The following is a 19,201-nucleotide window of genomic DNA, read 5'->3' as shown; positions in this document are numbered from 1 at the left end:
CTTCACTTTCATGTTCATCAAACCACTCTTGCTGTGTCAGTCTTGCTGTTGCAGTCTTGCTGTGTGTATTCGTGCATTATCATCCTTATACACGGCACTGCCTTCAGGATACAATGTTTGAGCCATTGGTCACATGATCCTCCAGAATGGTTCGGTAGTCCTTGGCAGTGAAGTGCACAAGTACTGGGCCTATGGAATGCCATGATATTGCAACCCAAACCATCACTGATTCACCCTGATTCTTTACTCTGGGTCTGGGTGGTGCGCTTCTTTTGGGCTTCTCCACACTGTAATTCTCCCAGAAAGACAATGAAGGTGGACTCATCAGAGAACAATACATGTTTCACATTGTCCACAGCCCAAGATTTCACTGCTGGCACCATTGAAACAGACGTTTGGCATTGGCACAAGTGATCAAAGGTTTGGGTATAGGAGCCCCGCCCTGTATATTTTTTGGTGGAAACAGGAGAGCTGAGGTGCACAATTTAATTCTTTTATGTTTATGTTTTTTGGATATAATACAGGTTAGCACCTGGACATCCCTTTCAGACAGCTTCCTCTTGTGTCCACAGTTACCCCTGTTGGATGTGGTTCATCCTTCTTGGTGGCTTGCTGACATTACCTTGGATACCGTGGCTCTTGATACATTACAAAGACTCTCTGGGTCAGAGATGCACCAGCGAGACGTGCACCAACAATTTGTCCTCTTTTGAAATCTGATATGCCACCCATAACGTTGTGTTAATTGCAATACTCAAGCAAAACGGTGCTATTACTAATTCAATTTTCACACTCTGCTCTCACTGGTGGAATGTGCAATCAATGAAGATTGGCCACCAGGCTGGTCAAATTTAGCCATGAAATCTCCAACACTAAAATGGCCAGTGTTTCAGTTTCGTTGTCCAACCCCTGTATATGGTCCCTTTTAAACATTCTGTTGACAATAAATAACTCTTGCAGCTACATGCAAACTCGTATTAGAGTATTTGTAGGTTGTCTGACTAATATCTGGTAACTCTTTATTGTGATGGTGTCCTAATAGATATTTTACGTAAGTAACTTTGCAAGTGCATGTGTTAGTAACTAATTCTAACCTAGAGAGTTAGTAGCTATGTAGGTGTAATGTTACTTATAGTCAACAGAAAGAGTTAAAGCGACCATCCAAATAAAGTGAAACTCTTACTTTGGCAAATGCATCTGTTGCATGAATATAAGTAGTTTTAGATTAATAACCAAACAATTAAACAAATAATTACAAAAGCATTTGGCTGATGATGACATTATTTGTAGTCGTGGATTCACAATGGCATACAATGGTATACAAAAAACATAACAGACAAAATATGATGATTATTTTGGATGCGAGTATGGCATAATGAAAATGTAATGGAAACCAGCTGGCATTATTATAATACACAAACCTCATCATTTGATCATCACAAAATCTATGTAGCTGTTAGCTTCACCATGATACTTGTTCATTGTTCAAAATGCTCAGATTACACCCTGTTCTTTTGTAAATCATGCATGTTCATTTGCTGAGGATTAAGGTCTTAAAAATCCGGTCAAGTTAGTGTGCAGTTTAGTGTTCAGCTTTTCCCCAAACTTGACAACATTAAAGCCCATAATTTTTTATTGATTACTGGATCTGAATGCCTTGTGTTTGCAGGATGGAGGCATCTTGTCTGGAGTTAGCGCTGGAGGGGGAAAGACTGTGTAAAGCAGGAGATTTTAAAGGTGGTACAGCGTTCTTTGAAGCAGCTGTTCAGGTAGGAACAGAAGATCTCAAGACCCTCAGTGCCATTTACAGCCAGCTGGGCAACGCTTACTTCTACCTGAAGGAGTATGGCAAAGCCCTGGAGTACCATCGCCATGACCTCACGCTCGCTCGGTGAGAATAGTGCATTAGATGCCATTTATAGATATCAGTAGTTTCAGTTTCATGCAAGTTTGTGTTCAAAATAAACAGAGTTGTATTGTAATTCAGGACGATCGGGGACCGGATTGGGGAAGGCAAAGCCAGCGGAAATCTGGGAAACACTCTGAAGGTTTTGGGCCGCTATGATGAAGCTGCTGTGTGCTGTCAGAGACACCTGGACATTTCTCAAGAACAAGGAGATAAGGTGAGAAAATCTCTGTCTGTATGTCTTTTATTAGACATGACTAGATAAAGAAAGTGATTTGCAGTTTTGTAAGCAATGTTTATCAGACGGTTACAAAAAACATGGCGTCTGAGGTTATGCTGAATGAAATCACTGCCGCTCAAGCTCAATATCACCTTTACAGGGGTTATTTATTTATTTTTTGTTTGTTTGATCAAGTACTCTCACTGAATGGAAATGGAATATGTTACACACATTGATGGATTTGATAGCCAAATAAACCACAAATATGATTTGTATTCTCAGGGAATGCATAAGCATGATAAAAATACTTTGAATGCAGTGTAAGACACCTTGGATGAAATAATCTGATAAATGCACAAATGTAAACATAAAGCGATTCTGTGATTGCCTTGAACATGAGGAATACATTTTTATGCAGTGGAACATAGGCTAGTTTGGAGCAACTCGTGTCTACTTTTTTAGACAATTAAAAAAACATGTTAATTGCATTTCAATTAAAATATGTTGTAGTTTAAATTTATAATTAATTATTTTAAATTTATAATATATAATTAGTAGTTTAAAGTTATAATGCAGTATTTGCAAGCCATTGTACCTCTTTAATGTGATGTGTCTCATAATTTTGATCTCAAATGCTGTCTAGTTAGGTGGCACATTTGGTTTAACAGCAAAGTCAAATGTTTTTGAAAAGTCTGTTGAGTCTGGTCTATTGAATCGAAGAATTAAAAAATTCTAAGCAGTGTACAATTGACTGCTATGTGCAGGTCGGCGAGGCCAGGGCTCTGTATAACATGGGGAACGTGTTTCATGCCAAAGGAAAGCAGCAGCTCTGGGGAGTCTCACAGGATCCTGGAGAGCTTCCTCCTGATGTCAGAGACACGCTGCAGCGAGCCACAGCCTTCTACGAGTTAGTCCAGCACACATACACACACACAGAGGCAGGAGAGATGGAGAGTTTACTGAAGCATCTGAGCATCATTAGGCAGAACCCACCGAGACCTGTTTGCCCGACTGCAGCGCAGCTCATTATTAGCAGCGACATTTAGCAGATCCAGAAGGTTAAAAGGCACATAAATGAGACGCAGAGAGACCAGAGGTGTCAGAAGGAGGACAAACAGCCTCAAAAAGTCATTAGTAGCTCCTTCTGTGTGTCCGTTTAGTAGGAATCACACGCCTCACAAATATTTAAGAACACTACAATTGCATATCAGATCTGGATTGCAAGGTTTTACCATTCATGTTCCATTCAATTCACCATGTGATTCATGTTTATCAGTCATGCATCAGTGAAACTGGGCAGATTTATGCACTCAAAAAAAGCTATTTCCATTTTTTTGATGTTATTTAGATGATAGAATTTTCAGAATTTATTTAAAAAAAACCAAAATATATTACATTATGTTTATTATTACAATATTCTTTGTTAATGCAGACATGCAATCTTAAATTTAGGCCATATTTTAATGTTATTTCTATTGAAACTTCATATCATATCATGTTGTAACAAGAGACAAGTGAATCTATATGCAATTTTTTATTGTAAAACATGGTCATAACACAGGCAGGGTCAAATAGCAGGAAACAGGTATGGCACGGATGAGACACAAGAGTACTTCTAGGGCAAGTATGGGTCTTCGATTGGCAAACAATATTCCAGGGGACTTGACAAGAGGGGTAATGCGTTAACATGAACTGATAGCTCCGTAATGTAGCTATCATTAGGAGAGCGATAAATGCTAGACACTACTCAGAGGGAGAAACTGTTATTTAAGGTGTGTGAGTGATTAAATGCAGGTGAGCGTGATGAGTGCAATCAGGTGTGTGTGTGTCATCAGTGCAGTGATGGGAATTGAAGTCCGGAGTAAAATAAAATGGTGGTGTGAGTTATTGTGGTAAGGAAGTGACATATGGTGGTGAGTAAACGGGGAGGGATGGAGGGCCAGGTCCATGCTGTAGATCTCGGGACTGAAGCATAGCCAGGATGGAACAGGAGCCCCCCAGGGTGGAACAGACATAGAAGGAGCCCACCAGGTGCCGTGCAAACAGTTTAGGAGCCCACCAGGGCTGAGCAGTTTAAGGGAGCAGGAGCCCACCAGGTACCGTGCAAACAGTTTAGGAGCCCACCAGGGCTGAGCAGACGGAGATGGAGCAGGATCCCACAAGAGAGGAGCAGGAGGTGCAAGAGACCACTAGACCAGAGCAAACAACCCCCAGACTGGAGCTGACAGATCTGAAGACCACCATGGCGGAGCTTTAGACTGGCCAGGAGACCCTAGCAAGGACTGAGGGAAAAAGGAAGCAGAGACCGACAACATAAACAGAGAAGAGACAAACAACATAGACATAGCTGTAAGGGTATCAGAGATCGATATTGGATGCACTTAAAAGGTTCATTAATAGTGTCCTTGTAGATCTAGATGGATTGACAAATCAGGGAAAGGATCTTTGATTAAAAATTAAACAAAATAACCAAACTAGTGACTGAACAAGGCAAAGCATAGATTGCATGATACACCTTAAAAGACAAAGGGCCAACAGGCAGGAGATTATTCTAAATAGGCTCATGGCATTGATCAGACAAGATAGAGAGAACATTCATATAACAAGGAGCTAAGCCAACAGACAGTCCTTAATTAGATACTAACAAACTAGTGCAAACTTTACAAACAGACATATTACTAGAGTCAAGACAGTTTGACAGTTCATAATCAGATAACAGGGCTGGTTTGGAACAGGACGAGAGCTCATTAATGACCTCCTCGGCCGGGACAGGACAGGGCAGGAGATCACTGATAGCCTCAATAGCAGAGATAGTACAAACTGGAGGTTCAGAGACGGCCTCCTTGGCCGGGACAGGGCAGGACGAGAATTCCCGGCAGAACTCTGGAGGTTCTACACTGGTGTCAAGAGTAAACTGAGAAAGTTCAACAGTAGTCTTCTTGACAACAACATGATGAACTGGGGTAGTGTTGCTGGACGCCTTCACCATACCAGGAACTGAAGTGAGCACCGTCGCTTCGGGAGGTTCTGCAGCATATGCCGCCAGCTCTGGAGGAACTGTGGTGGGTGCCCTCACCTCAGGGAACACAGCAACGTGCGCCATTACCTCGAGAGATTCTGCAGCATCAACTCCCACTTTGGGAGATATAATCGGGGCCGTCGCCGTTTCAGGGGAATTAGTTCAGGAACAGAAAGGTTAGAGTGAGTGGGTTTGGGAATGCCAGCTGTGCGTGTAGAAAAAAAAAGGAAATTACACATATTAATGTTGCAATTTAAAATTTTACAAAATATTTTAACTTTAAATATACTCAATAACACACTAGATTTTTAATAAAATACTTTGCATGTCAAAATAAGTGTACTTTAAGAGATTATAAACACATTAAGTAGGACTTTTATTTTTAACATAATTACAAATTCCACTTTTTACTTAAGTGTGTTCATGAAAGTGTCTCTCTTGAAAGTCACTTAAGTGGCCTTTTATTTAAATTCATTTTATGTCATCTGCAAGTATATATATTTTTTTAATCTAAGAGTTGAATTACACTACAAGTGTTACTGTTAAAAATCTATTTTTCTATAATGAAAATGTATGTGTTTTTACTTGAATAAAGTATTGTTTCCGTTTCAGGATGAATCTGTCTCTGGTTAAGGAGTTGGGAGACCGAGCAGCACAGGGAAGAGCCTTCGGTAACCTTGGTAACACTCATTACCTTCTGGGTAATTTTGTCGAGGCCATCAAGTTCCACAGAGAGGTATGAGCCAAACGCCACTGACCATCAGTTCATTCACTAACCATGTGCTGATGGGAAGTCTCTGCTGCGGCTGAGACAGCAGCTCAGTCTAGCAGGGATCTGTGTTTCAGAGTAACACAGTCCCTCCTTGTTTTTCCAGCGTCTCTCCATTGCAAAGGAATTTGGCGACAAGGCCGCTGAGCGCAGAGCATACAGTAACCTAGGCAACGCTCTCATTTTCCTGAGCCAGTTCAATGCAGCCACAGAGTATTACAGGTAACATTGACTACAGCGCCATCTAGAGTATGCATCATGTACCAACAGCAGAGACAGAAATTATTTTCTGCAAACAGGAGGACATTAAAGAGCATCGGCAGAAAATGTTATAGGCATAAGCAAAATAAAAATGAATAAAATAAAAGAGCAAACGTATGTTCCGCATTTTACACACATTTACGGATTATCGTGTGACACTGACGGCTGGAGTAATGATGCTGAAAATTCAGCTTTAATGACAGGAATAAATGGTATATATAATTAATAATTAATAAAACATTATTCTTTTCATTTAAAATAATATGTTACATTTTTTACTCTATTTCCGATCAAACAAATGCAGCCTCTGTGAGTTCTTTCACAAATGTTTTGCTGTATTTTTCAGGAAAACCCTGCAGCTCTCTAGGCAGCTGAAGGACCAGGTGATGGAAGCTCAGGCGTGTTACAGTCTGGGGAACACATACACATTGCTGCAGGAGTATGAACGTGCCATAGAATATCACCTCAAACACCTCCTCATAGCTCAGGAGCTCAACGACAGGTGTGAGCCGTGAACACACACACACACACACACACACACACTGTCACATCAGCAAAACTCTGAGCAGTAACATAGTTTTGTGTGTCTGGTAGGGTCGGGGAGGGCCGGGCCTGCTGGAGTCTGGGTAATGCTTACGTGTCGTTGGGAAAGCACCGTCAGGCTCTTCATCATGCCCGGAAACACCTGGAAATCTCCAGAGAGGTGAGACCACACTGATTCTCCGTCCAGCAGTGACAGTAGTGCTTTGTGTGTGAGTAACTGTGTGGTTTGCTTTGCTCAGATCGGAGACAGGAATGGAGAGCTGACGGCCAGGATGAACGTGGAGGAGCTGATGGAGGCTCTAGGGGTGAAGGAAGCGGATCTCTCTCCGTCTGAATCGGAGTTTAAAGTGCAGGGTAACACAGTCTCAGACAAATCATATCTATACAGTATGTGTATCAATGACAAGCACATCCATTAAACACTTCACCCATTCTTATGGGACAGCAGGGCATGGATATTAAGTAAAAAAAAATAAATCAATTATTTTACATTTTTGTTTAGTTAAATTCAAAGTTCTAACATGTTAATCAGAAATAAAAATAAATGAAATTGGTGTGGATATACTGATCATATATTTTATATTATATTAGTGTGGTTATAATTATATATATATATTTTCAAAATAACAAAAAAACAAACAAACAAAAAAACTAATAAACCCACCCAACCCCACAACATATTTTAAATAACAAAAATCTTAAATAACAAATCACACAGCAAATTTATTAAAACATAAAATATAAAAGTGAAAATATTATTAAAACCTATGCATAAATAACACATCTGCTCCTTTTTGAAATCGATATCTAACGGAATTCTTTTAAAGGTGCAGTGTGTAATATTTAGCAGGATATATTGACAGAAATGCAATATATGTAACTATGTTTCAGAGGTGTACAAAGACCTTACACAATGAACTATTATGTTTTTATTAACTTAGAATGAGCTATTAGAAAGTCTCCATTATGTTAGTACCGCGTTCCGTTATGTTGTGCAAATACAATACAGGCATAATTATTTAATAATTAAATGAAATATTTACCTTTGTAAAGAAACATAATTGCTGGCTATTTCCTCCGAATCAGACTAGGACATAATCCTGTAACGGCCACCGTAGCTTGTAAGCTGTTGGTTGCAATTTTGCTTATATTTACACAGTGCTCCTTTAAAGAATTAAGAAAGCTGTAAAGTTACAACTTCTCTAATCACAATTGACGGCCTACTTCAGTTCCCGATGTATGGTGGTCCTAAGCTATGTGTCTGATATTAAATTAATTTGTCATCAATATTTTCTTCTCTACTCCATCAGGAGCCAGACCTAAGTTCATCAAGAAAACCAGCATGGAGAGTGTGGACCTGTGGAAATACAGCTCTGAAAAGGTCACATGCTCAGCATCTGGAGTGACCAGGATTGTACCATGCAGGACATGAACCTGAATCAAAACCTTTTGTAGTTTAAATGGCAGTTAAACAAACCCTAACCCCAGGGTCAACGTCAATCGAAGGATTTACATCCAGGAGCATGTCCTTTGGTAGAATCATGGTCGCGCAGAAGCACAGACACATATTGCCATGTTGTGATGTTGATGTGAGGCTGATGTATGCTGCTGTTGTGCTGCAGAATGGAGATGCACCAGATGTTGATGGCATATCAAGAAGGTCGAGGAACCAGCTGTCTCTGTCTAGCAGAAGCAAAAGTTACACAGAAAGTCAGTCATCAGATGAGAGACATTGGCTCGACTCACCTGTGGACACGGATGATATCACTGTTCATGTCACACCTCCAGTGAGTATCCATCCATCCATCCATCCATCCATCCATCCATCCATCCATCTATCCATCCATCTATCCATCCATCCATCCATCCATCCATCCATCCATCCATCCATCCATCCATCCATCCATCCATCCATCCATCTATCCATCCATCTCCATCCATCCATCCATCCATCCATCCATCATTCTGTCTGTCAGCTATCTATACACACGCACGCAGGTGTATATATAATATAATTTCAAAGCATAAGCTGTGCATGTACACAGACACACACACACACACACATTTATATACAGACACAGTTTACTGCTTAGGTTTTGAAAGTTGCAAGTGCAGCAGTGTTTTAATGAGATGAATAGTTTTTTGCTGACAGTCATAGGATGTAAGTGCAGATGTGTGTCTGACTGCAGGGCTTTAATTCAATCTATGTTTTAAAGTGCTTCACTAAAGGTTTCACTTGATAGCCGTGGCTCTCTGTGTTCCTTTGTTAATCAATACACACCAGCTGCGCGACTGCTAATGCTTCTGTGTGCATGTGACTTTCCCAGAGGACGAGGAATATATGAAAATACGTCTCAGTGAGCATCCGTTCCTGCTGCTGACGCCTGTTCAAGACCATCATTTTATAGTAAACTGTGAGATTATTTGACCAAATTATCGGAATACAGTATTCATACGCTACAGTAGGTATATTGTAGGTATATTCGGTATATTGTTTCAGATTAATCAATAGATTTATACTATTGTTTTGTTACTTTTTTAGCTGCGTGAATCAAAATTTCAGGTTGTTCAACACCTTTACAATACAAAAGCAGTAATTTTGCTTAGAGGCTTCACACGATTGCCATAATTTAAGGGTCATTTTTAGCTCATTTTACGTTTATTGTTGACATGATCATGCAAAAAAGACCCCAGTCCTCGACCTTCAACGCGCAGTGTCTGTGGGTGTTTTAGGGTTTACGCGTGTGACCAAAGGCCGTAACACCGGGGTCAGGGGTTTCTATGGAAACCGTGATGATGTTATTTGGACAAAGCCCTTTCATGGTCCATTCACTCACTCACTCACTCTCTCTCTCTCTCTCTCTCCGCATCTCACCCTCCGTGTAACTGAATTATTGAAGTAAATGCATGAGCAGCAGTGAGAGCTTAACAGAGACAGACAAGCAGTCAAGGGAAGGTGTAGCAGAGACCGGACGCTGACGGATGACAGACAGGGAGAAGAATGTGAGGCTTTGCTGTGCATGACTTTGTATTTGCATATATTTGTGTGTGATGGTGTGTTTTAACAGTCTGCCGTCTTTGAGGGTGTGTTTAAATAGTTTGTTTAACAGTCTCTGTTCATTATTGACCCTAAAATCCGTCCTCCCTCCCCCACCCGTCCCATTATCAGAGCCAAATTAATGAGTTGTTTTCCCACAGTCAGACACAAAGATGGACAGAGAGAGAAATATAGGACACACACTGATGGAATAGAGTGAGATGCGTCTGTGATTGGAGGATCGGGCTGTGGATTAATATATCGCTCCATAAGTATTCATATTTAGTCTCGCTATGATAGTGATCTTGCTGGCTTTATATTGCGTTGTGTTGTAAGATTGTGCCGTCAGGACACTTGAGCATGAATATCAATTGGTGTTTCGTTGCTCGATGAGTTGTGACGATTAAGCTTTGTCATGATAGGTGATTTTCTAACAGTGGTTGAATGTCATTAGTATGCATGCTGATACAGGACAGCAGTTGTTATGGTGGAATGTGTTATATGCGTCTGGTTTGTAGAAAGTGTTGTTGAACAGGGCTGGGTCGCTCCGCACAATCATTTCACTCTGCTATTGACCGATTCCAGATCACTGAATCAAACAGCAGCTTATGTGCCACCGGTTTTAAGGTGACCTTCGAATCAGAGATGTGTTAAAAGGGATTTAGGTGTTTAGTTTTGAATCTTTCAGTATTCTTAGTTTTTGTACTGTTTTGGTCTCGGTTTCCGTGCCCTGCTGTGGAGAGTGTTTTAGCGTGTTATCTGACCACTGAAAGGTCATCGTGACACACACACACACACACACACACACACACACACACACACACACACACACACACTCAGTCACTCTCACACACTCACAGAGACAGAGCTGTTGAGATGTAGATAAGAGCTCACATGAGCATTCACTAATATCAGGACAAATACACCAACACATGACCAGGAACCCGAGGTTCAGACGCTCGTATAATACTGCATTGTCACTAATATTGTTTGGTGAATGTCACAAAACGTGTTAGGAATTTGTCATATTTCCAAACCAAAAGAAAAAAAAGAAAACCAAAAATATTACATGCTTGAAACATGAATTCTATTTATAGGAACCAATCTCATAAATAGACTTGGGTCCATTTCTCATTACTATAATGTGAGAAAAGAAGCTTATATTTGTTTCAATAATACATTATTGCTTTTTAATGGTAATTCAGAAAAATCGCTGTAATTTTACAGTATACAAAAATTGTAATTGCAAAAGAAAAAATGAAGAACAAATCAATTTTTTTTCTTTGCATTGTGACATTTTCATTACCATAACATGAAAAAAATTATATAATGTTTAAATAATAATAATATTTATCATGTGAAACTGTATCTTTAATTTAGAAATAAATGTATTACAGTTAGTGTTGTCTAACAATTAGCCATGGTTTATGTGTGTATACTGTACTTTTATTATGTACTGTATATATAAATACACAAACATACAATATGTTTTTAAAATATTTGTATAGTGTGCTATGTGTTTTAGGCTCTATCCATTCAGAGTCTAACGTCTGTAAGAGTGACGTATGAATGTGACAATTATTTCGTTTTAATCGTGCACACTGATATCATGCTCTGGATGTAACCGGTATGAGCAGAGCTGATTGTGTAAAGGGGAACGCAGATGTTTTGATGTGTGTTTTCTGCAGAAACTGGCTCGTGACGCATCGGATGAGGACTGCTTCTTTGACCTGTTGAGTAAGTTTCAGAGCAGTCGTATGGATGACCAGCGCTGTCAGCTGGACGAGCCGCCCAATGGAGAGAATGCCGGAGGAGCGGATCCAAACACAATCAATGACATGATCGGTCAGTCACACAGTCTCTCTGAAGCTCAAAAGATCTCACGGTTCCTTAAAAGGAGGAGATCACACAACTATTAATTACTTTCAGCATTCATTAATGCATAAAAAAAGAAAAATCGTTTCATCTGTTCATATTATGCAATGGTCTTGAGCTAAGTTTAATAAATGCAGTAATACATTGTTTGTTATCAATGCATTAACTAACATAAACTAATGGGAAGTATAATATACAAATTTTTATTTTTATCTTTTGCATTTTCAAATAATTGTAATTATTTTAAGTGAAAATTTAGTAATTTAAAAATAACTTGAATGCCCTGAAATCAACTTATAAATTTGCTAAAATTATATCGTTCCCTCCCATTAAATTCATTAGCATCTTCTAATTTGCTTAAAAAAACAGTTTAGTCAGGAACAATTTTATCCAAAGATCTGATGAAGCTCATTGTGAAATGATCACAGATTAAAATCCTAAAGCATGAGTTGTTTGTGCCGTTTCTCAGATGCCAGTCTGCTGACGTCTCCACAAACGGAAGAGCTCTTTGATTTGATCGCCAGCACTCAAAGCCGCCGCCTGGACGATCAGAGAGTGAGCGTCAGTAACCTGCCCGGACTCAGAATCACCCACAATAACCTGGGCCACCTGTGTGGAGAGAGTGACCTGCAGGAGCCCAGCGACGACTTCTTCAACATGCTCATCAAATGCCAGGTGAGGCGTAGAGCCTTCAGTAATAAATGAAATCTGTGACAGAAATGCATTAAGACTAAATTCTCCAGTGAGCTGCCCAGAAACATTCTTCCATAGTACAAGTGCGTTCGGTGTTTCCAATGCAAAGGCAAAAAATGTTGAATTGAAGATGAAATCTTGACTGAACTAACGTAAGTTTGTAAACCAGTACTACAGTTACTTAAGCTGAAAATAAAAGCAAAATAGAACTATTAAAACAGTTTGAAAGTGCAAAGCAAAACAAACATTTTATTTCAGTTATCAGATAAATGTGTAATTTTAAAATATTTTAGAATTATTTAGAGACTATTATAGCATTTTTTTAAATTTTAATAACTGAAATTCTAATGAATGAAAGTAGAAAAATAAAAAAAGATATAATAGTGCATACCACCAAGTATATGAAGTTATTTACATGCTAAGTAAAATCAAAGAGTGAATGGGAATAAATTAAGCCATTTTGATTTAAAGCCAAAAAACAAAGCTGATCAGGAGGTTATTTCAGTGGATCAAAACAACTTGCCAGGACAAACCCTAGCTCGATTTTAGGTTGCTACATCACTGCTGCTAGTTAGTTGCTACCCAGCAATGCTCTGATTGTATCAAATAAAAGCGAGTTTCTCTGTGTACTTGTTCAGTCGTCCAGGATAGATGACCAGCGCTGCTCTCCTCCTGAAGGGGGTCCGCGGGCGCCAACCGTCCCAGACGAGGATTTCTTTAGCCTAATCCAGAGAGTTCAGGCCAAGCGAATGGATGAACAGCGTGTGCAGCTGCCGTCTGACGAACAGGAGCCGGATGAAGACGACGGTGAGCCAGGGGCTGCAGACTCCTGAAAAACCTGGGGCCAAATAACACATGCAACGAGGACTGAATGAGAACGGACGCTTGATGGGGAGTGTTTTAGACTGACTATTTCATGAGATGAAGAAACGTGCACAAAGAGACGCATGTGAGACATAAAAACACAAGTGCCATCTCAGTATACGGTGCAGATTTACGCCTTCTGTGCTTTACAGCCAATGATCCATGACGTTTGATAGAGTTCATACTGACTGGAGGAACAGATACCTTGGAAACTACTCTTTGGGCGAATTCACATTTGCAAACACTGCCTGCACTGTTTCAGCACCTAATTAACAACAATAATTCATTTAATAAATCGGGCGTAAACGCTGCAAACTAATTTTATAGTTTGGTCTTCTGTTTTTACCAAAATATCTAAACAACGGGAGAGCTGATGTACTTTACAGAGACCGTAGAGCATCCAGATGCCTAAAAAAAGTCTGAAATGGATCTGAAAGTACAGCCAAACTCCTCCTCAGATTGATTTTTTCATGCATTTAGCAGGCACTTTTTAACCAGAGTAACTTATAGTAACAAATGAACAAAATTAAGAGATCGTTCACCCAGAAAGGAAAGTTTGCTGTTAATTTACTCATTCTCAGGCCATCCCAAGACATGGAGGACTTTTAGCTGAAACCATGGTGATTCTCAACATTTTATTCTTTGTGAATTAAAAAAAGGCACTACTTAACAATATTTTGAGGTCTTATGAAGCAAAACGGTCGGTCTGTGCAAAAAACTGAACATTAGTTACAGCATTATCAGCTGTAATTCAGAGCCTTAGGCCTGATGTCAAAGCATTCTTCTGAACCTGTTTTTTGTTTTTAAACTAGTTCACAGCCTGAGCAGCACAGATCTACTCAATCAAAATTCACTTTTGCGTTAATCTTACTATGCATGAACTCATTCAGCGCTCCAGTTCCTCCAACCCTCACTAAACGGAGGAAACTGTTTGTCTTGGACATACATACTGGTGAATTGGCAGAAAAGAATCATGGGGCGTTTGTTCAAAAAGTTAATCTGGGTCAGAACGATGTGAATTTGGATATTCCATGTTTTTTTCCAGGATCAGGAAGCCAATCTTTATTTTGTGTCAGTTTTTAAAAGCAAAGTTGAATTGGATCACATTGGAGAAGATACTTTTCCAGATTTCCAAATCTGAAAATTTTACCATTACTAAGGATTTTTTTAAAACAGATTACTAGTGATCTAATACTAAAAATTAAATATTTCCATCCTTTGTCCCCCAGTTTTTCTGCTTGCCTGAGGCTCGGGATTACGTGCAATAATTTTACGAATAAAGTTCAGTTTGGATTGTTTTACTTCAGAGGCCTCGATGTAATAGTCAAGAGTCACAGGTAGTAATTTTGTGTTGTCCGATATGCTGTTTTTGCCTCAAAGTGACACTAGCCATTCACTTGAATTTATGAATCGTTATGGTTTCAGCAAAAAAAGTAAATACATAAAATAAAATAAAAATTTACTTTACTGCACTGGTCAAACAAAGCCACCTACATCCTGGATGACCTAAAATGCATTGTGGCGTTTGGGGGAACTATCCCTTTAAGCTCCACTGATGGTCTGCTTTGTCCAGGCAGTAATAAAGCAGTAGTTAGCTAATAGTATCAAGCAAATGCTGCTGACCTTTGTATCTGGCTATAATAAGCCTCATATCAGCACCAGGTTAAGGTGGATGGAGGGTAGATAATGCGATGCGGTGCTGGTGTTAAGTGAATTCGCCCTGCTGTTTCCCTCGCCAGACTTTCAGATCAAGCTTCTCATTGTCACGTGCTTCTCGTCTATTGCCTTAATTAGACCTGCAGACTCTGATTGTATTCTTTGATATCGTGTTTTCTGAGCTCGTCAGCAGTATTTGGTCCGTGTCCATTGACAGTATTCCCAGTGTCGCACAGCCGCCGCTGTATCTTTCACTTACTTAAATCGCAAGTGCATTTTGGTTCGGCTTTAACCGTTTAGCTGCTGACAGCGCTGTAAAAAACTATTTCTAAACATTAGGGCTGCTTTACGTTCCTATTTGTTTCTTTCGAATTGAAGATGCTGTTGTAACTCCGCAGATGTATTTATTGAAAGTGTTGAGAAATCTGTAAAAACAAACAAAAATAGACTGTGAAAAGACTTTTTTAAGTGTTGTTAATTTTGGGAGAGTATGTGAATGTGCATAAAAGCTAAATGGAGTTAGCACTTTCATGCTTCACAGTGCTTTGACTGAGTTGACCGAAAGCTTTTAGTTTCTAATTCAAAAAAAGTGATTAGTGAGTTTTCCATAATTGGCTCAGAATCACTGAATCGTGCAAACATCGACCGAGTTACTTTAGTTGGTCGATATTTTAGCCATTTGCGGCTGACTGAACAGCAGAGTAATGCCTCATTGGTGGCAGTTTCATGTAGAAGCATTTTGAAGTCATTTTAAAATGTGAACCGGCAGTATTTTGGAAGTAGAACAATTTAAAAAAGTTTTTTTTTTTTTTGAGCAATTATTATTATTATAGGGAATGAAAACAAGTCAATTCACTGCCATATTGTGGTAAAAGAAACTAAGCAAATGCCTCAAAAATGTTAGATTTGTTTTGTTAACTCAAGTGTTATGCATTATGTATAATTCCTAAATATTGAAGAAGAAGGTACTTTTATTTTTCACTAGTTAAAAAACTATTCATATCGATGGATATGTTTTTGACTGATGCATGTATCTAACCCTCATTTCTAATATTACTTTATTTTACTACGGTGACCAAACCTTTAGCTCACTGACTGCAGATCAATAATATATAGGAAGTATGTACTAGATTCATAATGGTACGATGTAATGTTGATGAGGTTTAATACGGAGCTGTATTATTAAATTATTAAACGGTATATATTATTTGTCATGGTTTAACTGAAATGATTTATAGTCCATTTGAGTTAACTGTTTTCTCCCTGTGCTATGATTTGCCTTCCATGTACTGTAACAAAATGGTGTGAATAATATGGAGTCTAAAAGCCTTTAAAAAGCCACTGCCCCAATGTACATAATTGTTTTATATTTATTTTCTGTTCATGAACATGGGAAAGAATCCCTTACTTTTAATAAAATGTTGATAAACTTGATATTAAGTACTCATCTTCATCAGCAGAGAAATATCATCAGGCACTTTTGGCTGCTTTAAAACACATTAAAGCAGACATCACTCTTTCTAAACTAGTCTACTATCAGTGTTCAGAAGTGGACGTATATGTTGTGGTGTCAGTGAATTAACTTTAAAAAAGGTATTCAGCCATCTTACAGGAGCCAACATGTTCAGTTTGAAGGATCCTGTGAATGGCATATAGGGGAACATGAAGAAATTTACCATTTATCATTTATCAAGCACTCCAGCACGTAAAGTTTGACTAAAATAAAGTGGGACCAATCATTCTTTTCAACCCTTCTTTAAGAAAAAGGGATGAGGACGTTGAAGATCTAGATGAAGGTGTTTATTGCAGTAAGTAGTATTTCGGAATGAATCCTGAACATCTAAAACTCAAACCTGTATACAGTTAAAAGTTGCTCCTGTTATTACAGCTGCCTGTATATTAATTAGTTAATTAAGCACCTGTTCCCCATCATCACTTCTGTAAAGCCCTTCCTAAAAAGCGCACAACACTAAGGCTGGGTACACACAAAAATAATTTTTAATCTCACGATTTTCCTAACTTGCACCGTTTTGCTCCTATAGTGTGTGGTGTGCTGCAATGTGACGAACACGGGAAATCTCACAAAGTCTCTCGAGACTTGAGAATAAATGTTTTCTGTTGCCACAAATCGACAAGATGATCCTGAAGCTGTCCCAATCTTCTTATGCCGAGCCATGACAGCGTTTGCAATTATGCTTCGGTCTTCTGTCAGTCTGGATATTGTTTTGTTTCACCATAATCTCCAGATCGTACGCGCGTTTGTCCTCGGTGCTCCCCTCCCACACCTCATGATTGAATATTTATGATTTATGTGCCACCGATGTATTTCGGAGCTGATTTTGTCACTCTTAACAAACACCACACCACAGTAAAATCCATATTATTATTGAAGATAATCTTTAGAACCACCAAGATAATCGGGGCATTACCTAGGATTCTTGAAAGGGGAGAAATCGGCTCAAAATTAGCTCGATTATCTTGTGGTGTGTACCCAGCCTATCTAGGACTACAGACTCCTGCCTGTGAGGATTCCCTTGTTGTGTTAACTTCTTGTGTGTTATCTTAAGCCTTAAACACCCTTCATGATTTTTGGCTGTCCCGGATAAAAGACTACTCGGTAGTCCCGTGTCATACAGTCTAAATGTAGACTGCTACGATCTACGTTTACAGACAAACCAATACAAATAGGTGTCATCATCGTATAGTTTACACACAAGTTGTGGCCAAGTTTATAAGATCCATGTCGCACAGTATGACGTGTAGTGATCTTACAGGACTGCTAAAGTAGTGCAGTGTGTTTAGGGCTTTAAACAATATATTACATTAAAGGGATAGGTCACTCAAAAATCAAAATGATGTTTAATTACTCACCCTCAGGTTGTTCCAAACCGATAAAGCTTATGTTCATCCTTGGAAGACAAATGAAGATACTTTTGATGAAATCAGAGGTTTCAGACCTTGCATAAACAGCAGAACTACCACGTTCAAGGCCAGGGAAAGTAGCAAGAACATGGTTAAAATAGTCATGGTTAATGCAAACATTTTCCTGTAAAAATAACAGTTCCTTGGGAATTCTTCAGCTTTTTACAACATGCTGGTTTCTCTGGTAGTGGGTGGAACTAACGCGCAAACAACAAATCTCATTGGCTGGTGCTTTTTTCATCCGTTTTGATGTTAGCAAATCGTTCTGAGCGAACGCAGAAAATATTCAAGAACCAAGCAGCTCATTAATCCTAGGTTCGTTTTATATTATTATTAGTAGAAGAATTCATAGTAGTTTTATTGCTATTATTTTCCTTTTTATAGAAAGGGGCATTCTAATTACTATAGTTCTGTCATCTTCTAATGCTAAATTATAAACAAAATACTAATAATATAAAAAATTACTATGGCGATTTTAATGCCAAGGTATCCATAGTTGAGAATACTTATAATAAGATTTGATTTCATCTGTGTCTCTCACACTGTCCCAAACAAACATAAAAACAGCGTAGGCTAGTGTTCAATGTTTTATAATTTAACATTTAACATTAATATTTAACATTTAATATTGGGGACATCCAAGTTATTTGTTACTTTCCCTAGTAATTAGCTACTTTATAATAATGTAACTCAATTACTAACTCGGTTAATATTTGTGAGAAGTCTCTTCGTCATAGAGTCTCCTTCCTCTGCCAATCCCAGACAAGTCCTGTCTTCACTCGGTCCCTTTAGGTCCTCTCTTCCAACCTTGCAGGAGCAGGAAAAAGCTCCTTTACAGCCCTTTTACACAGAGTTCCCCTCAATGCCTCAGACCCTTCCTCACTCCGTAACGGTTTTCAGTGCTATAGTATACCTACATTTCTAAGTTTAAACACCTGTTGGGTAAATGCATGCTTGGGTTATTCCTGTCTTTTGCGTTGTTTTTACTCCGACACCAGTCACAGCAGTGGGAGTTTATTTCCATCACTGCAATAAGTTTTTCCACAGTGACAATGAGGATAGAAATTATTATTTCTTTTTTTGTTTCCAAATATTGGGGTTTTTGGTGCAAAATGTGCAGTTATAAACAAACGGTGAGAAACAAATATGCAAATCTGAAATTGTATATCATGAATCATTTAAAGATTTACAAACATTGCGATAACCATTCAGTTTAGGGCTTTCGAATATGACAGTTATTACAATTTATGGGTATTAAAAAAATATTCATATAAATGCACATGGCTGCGTTATATGCACATCTACTGTGTATAATATGAAAATATGGTAATGTACACTACTGTTAAAAACAGTGGGCTTTTTTTTTTCTCACCAAGAGTGCATTTATTTGCTCAAAAATATACAGTAAAAACTAAAAAGCCACATGATAATGCAAG

At 38.8% G+C, this 19,201-nt stretch overlaps 1 protein-coding gene and 1 long non-coding RNA gene across 3 annotated transcripts in view; one reads left to right on the top strand and one right to left on the bottom strand.

Moving 5' to 3' along the window:
- gpsm1b (G protein signaling modulator 1b) overlaps positions 1 to 16,277 on the top strand; it is a 25,394-nt gene extending 9,117 nt beyond the window's left edge. The window contains exons 2-14 of the mRNA XM_043238496.1: positions 1,670 to 1,891; positions 1,988 to 2,123; positions 2,891 to 3,033; positions 5,758 to 5,881; positions 6,021 to 6,136; positions 6,522 to 6,677; positions 6,770 to 6,878; positions 6,958 to 7,072; positions 8,029 to 8,099; positions 8,341 to 8,505; positions 11,444 to 11,600; positions 12,100 to 12,305; positions 12,962 to 16,277. Coding sequence (XP_043094431.1) covers positions 1,670 to 1,891; positions 1,988 to 2,123; positions 2,891 to 3,033; positions 5,758 to 5,881; positions 6,021 to 6,136; positions 6,522 to 6,677; positions 6,770 to 6,878; positions 6,958 to 7,072; positions 8,029 to 8,099; positions 8,341 to 8,505; positions 11,444 to 11,600; positions 12,100 to 12,305; positions 12,962 to 13,156 — 1,915 coding nt within the window. The 3' untranslated portion in view covers positions 13,157 to 16,277. The remainder of the gene's footprint in view (positions 1 to 1,669; positions 1,892 to 1,987; positions 2,124 to 2,890; positions 3,034 to 5,757; positions 5,882 to 6,020; positions 6,137 to 6,521; positions 6,678 to 6,769; positions 6,879 to 6,957; positions 7,073 to 8,028; positions 8,100 to 8,340; positions 8,506 to 11,443; positions 11,601 to 12,099; positions 12,306 to 12,961) is intronic.
- Positions 11,506 to 19,201, bottom strand: LOC122344878. 2 transcript variants are annotated; one of them, XR_006250942.1, is made up of 4 exons: positions 18,468 to 19,201; positions 17,715 to 17,752; positions 12,954 to 13,161; positions 11,506 to 11,644 (listed from the first exon to the last, which is right to left on the bottom strand). It is a non-coding gene; the product is annotated as an uncharacterized LOC122344878 (long non-coding RNA). The 2 variants fall into 2 exon arrangements; XR_006250941.1 differs by having other exon boundaries at positions 17,715 to 19,201.

This window comes from Puntigrus tetrazona, chromosome 5 (genome assembly GCF_018831695.1).
Source record: "Puntigrus tetrazona isolate hp1 chromosome 5, ASM1883169v1, whole genome shotgun sequence".
Lineage (NCBI taxonomy): Eukaryota > Metazoa > Chordata > Actinopteri > Cypriniformes > Cyprinidae > Puntigrus > Puntigrus tetrazona.
This window is presented reverse-complemented; position numbering and strand designations above follow the sequence as displayed.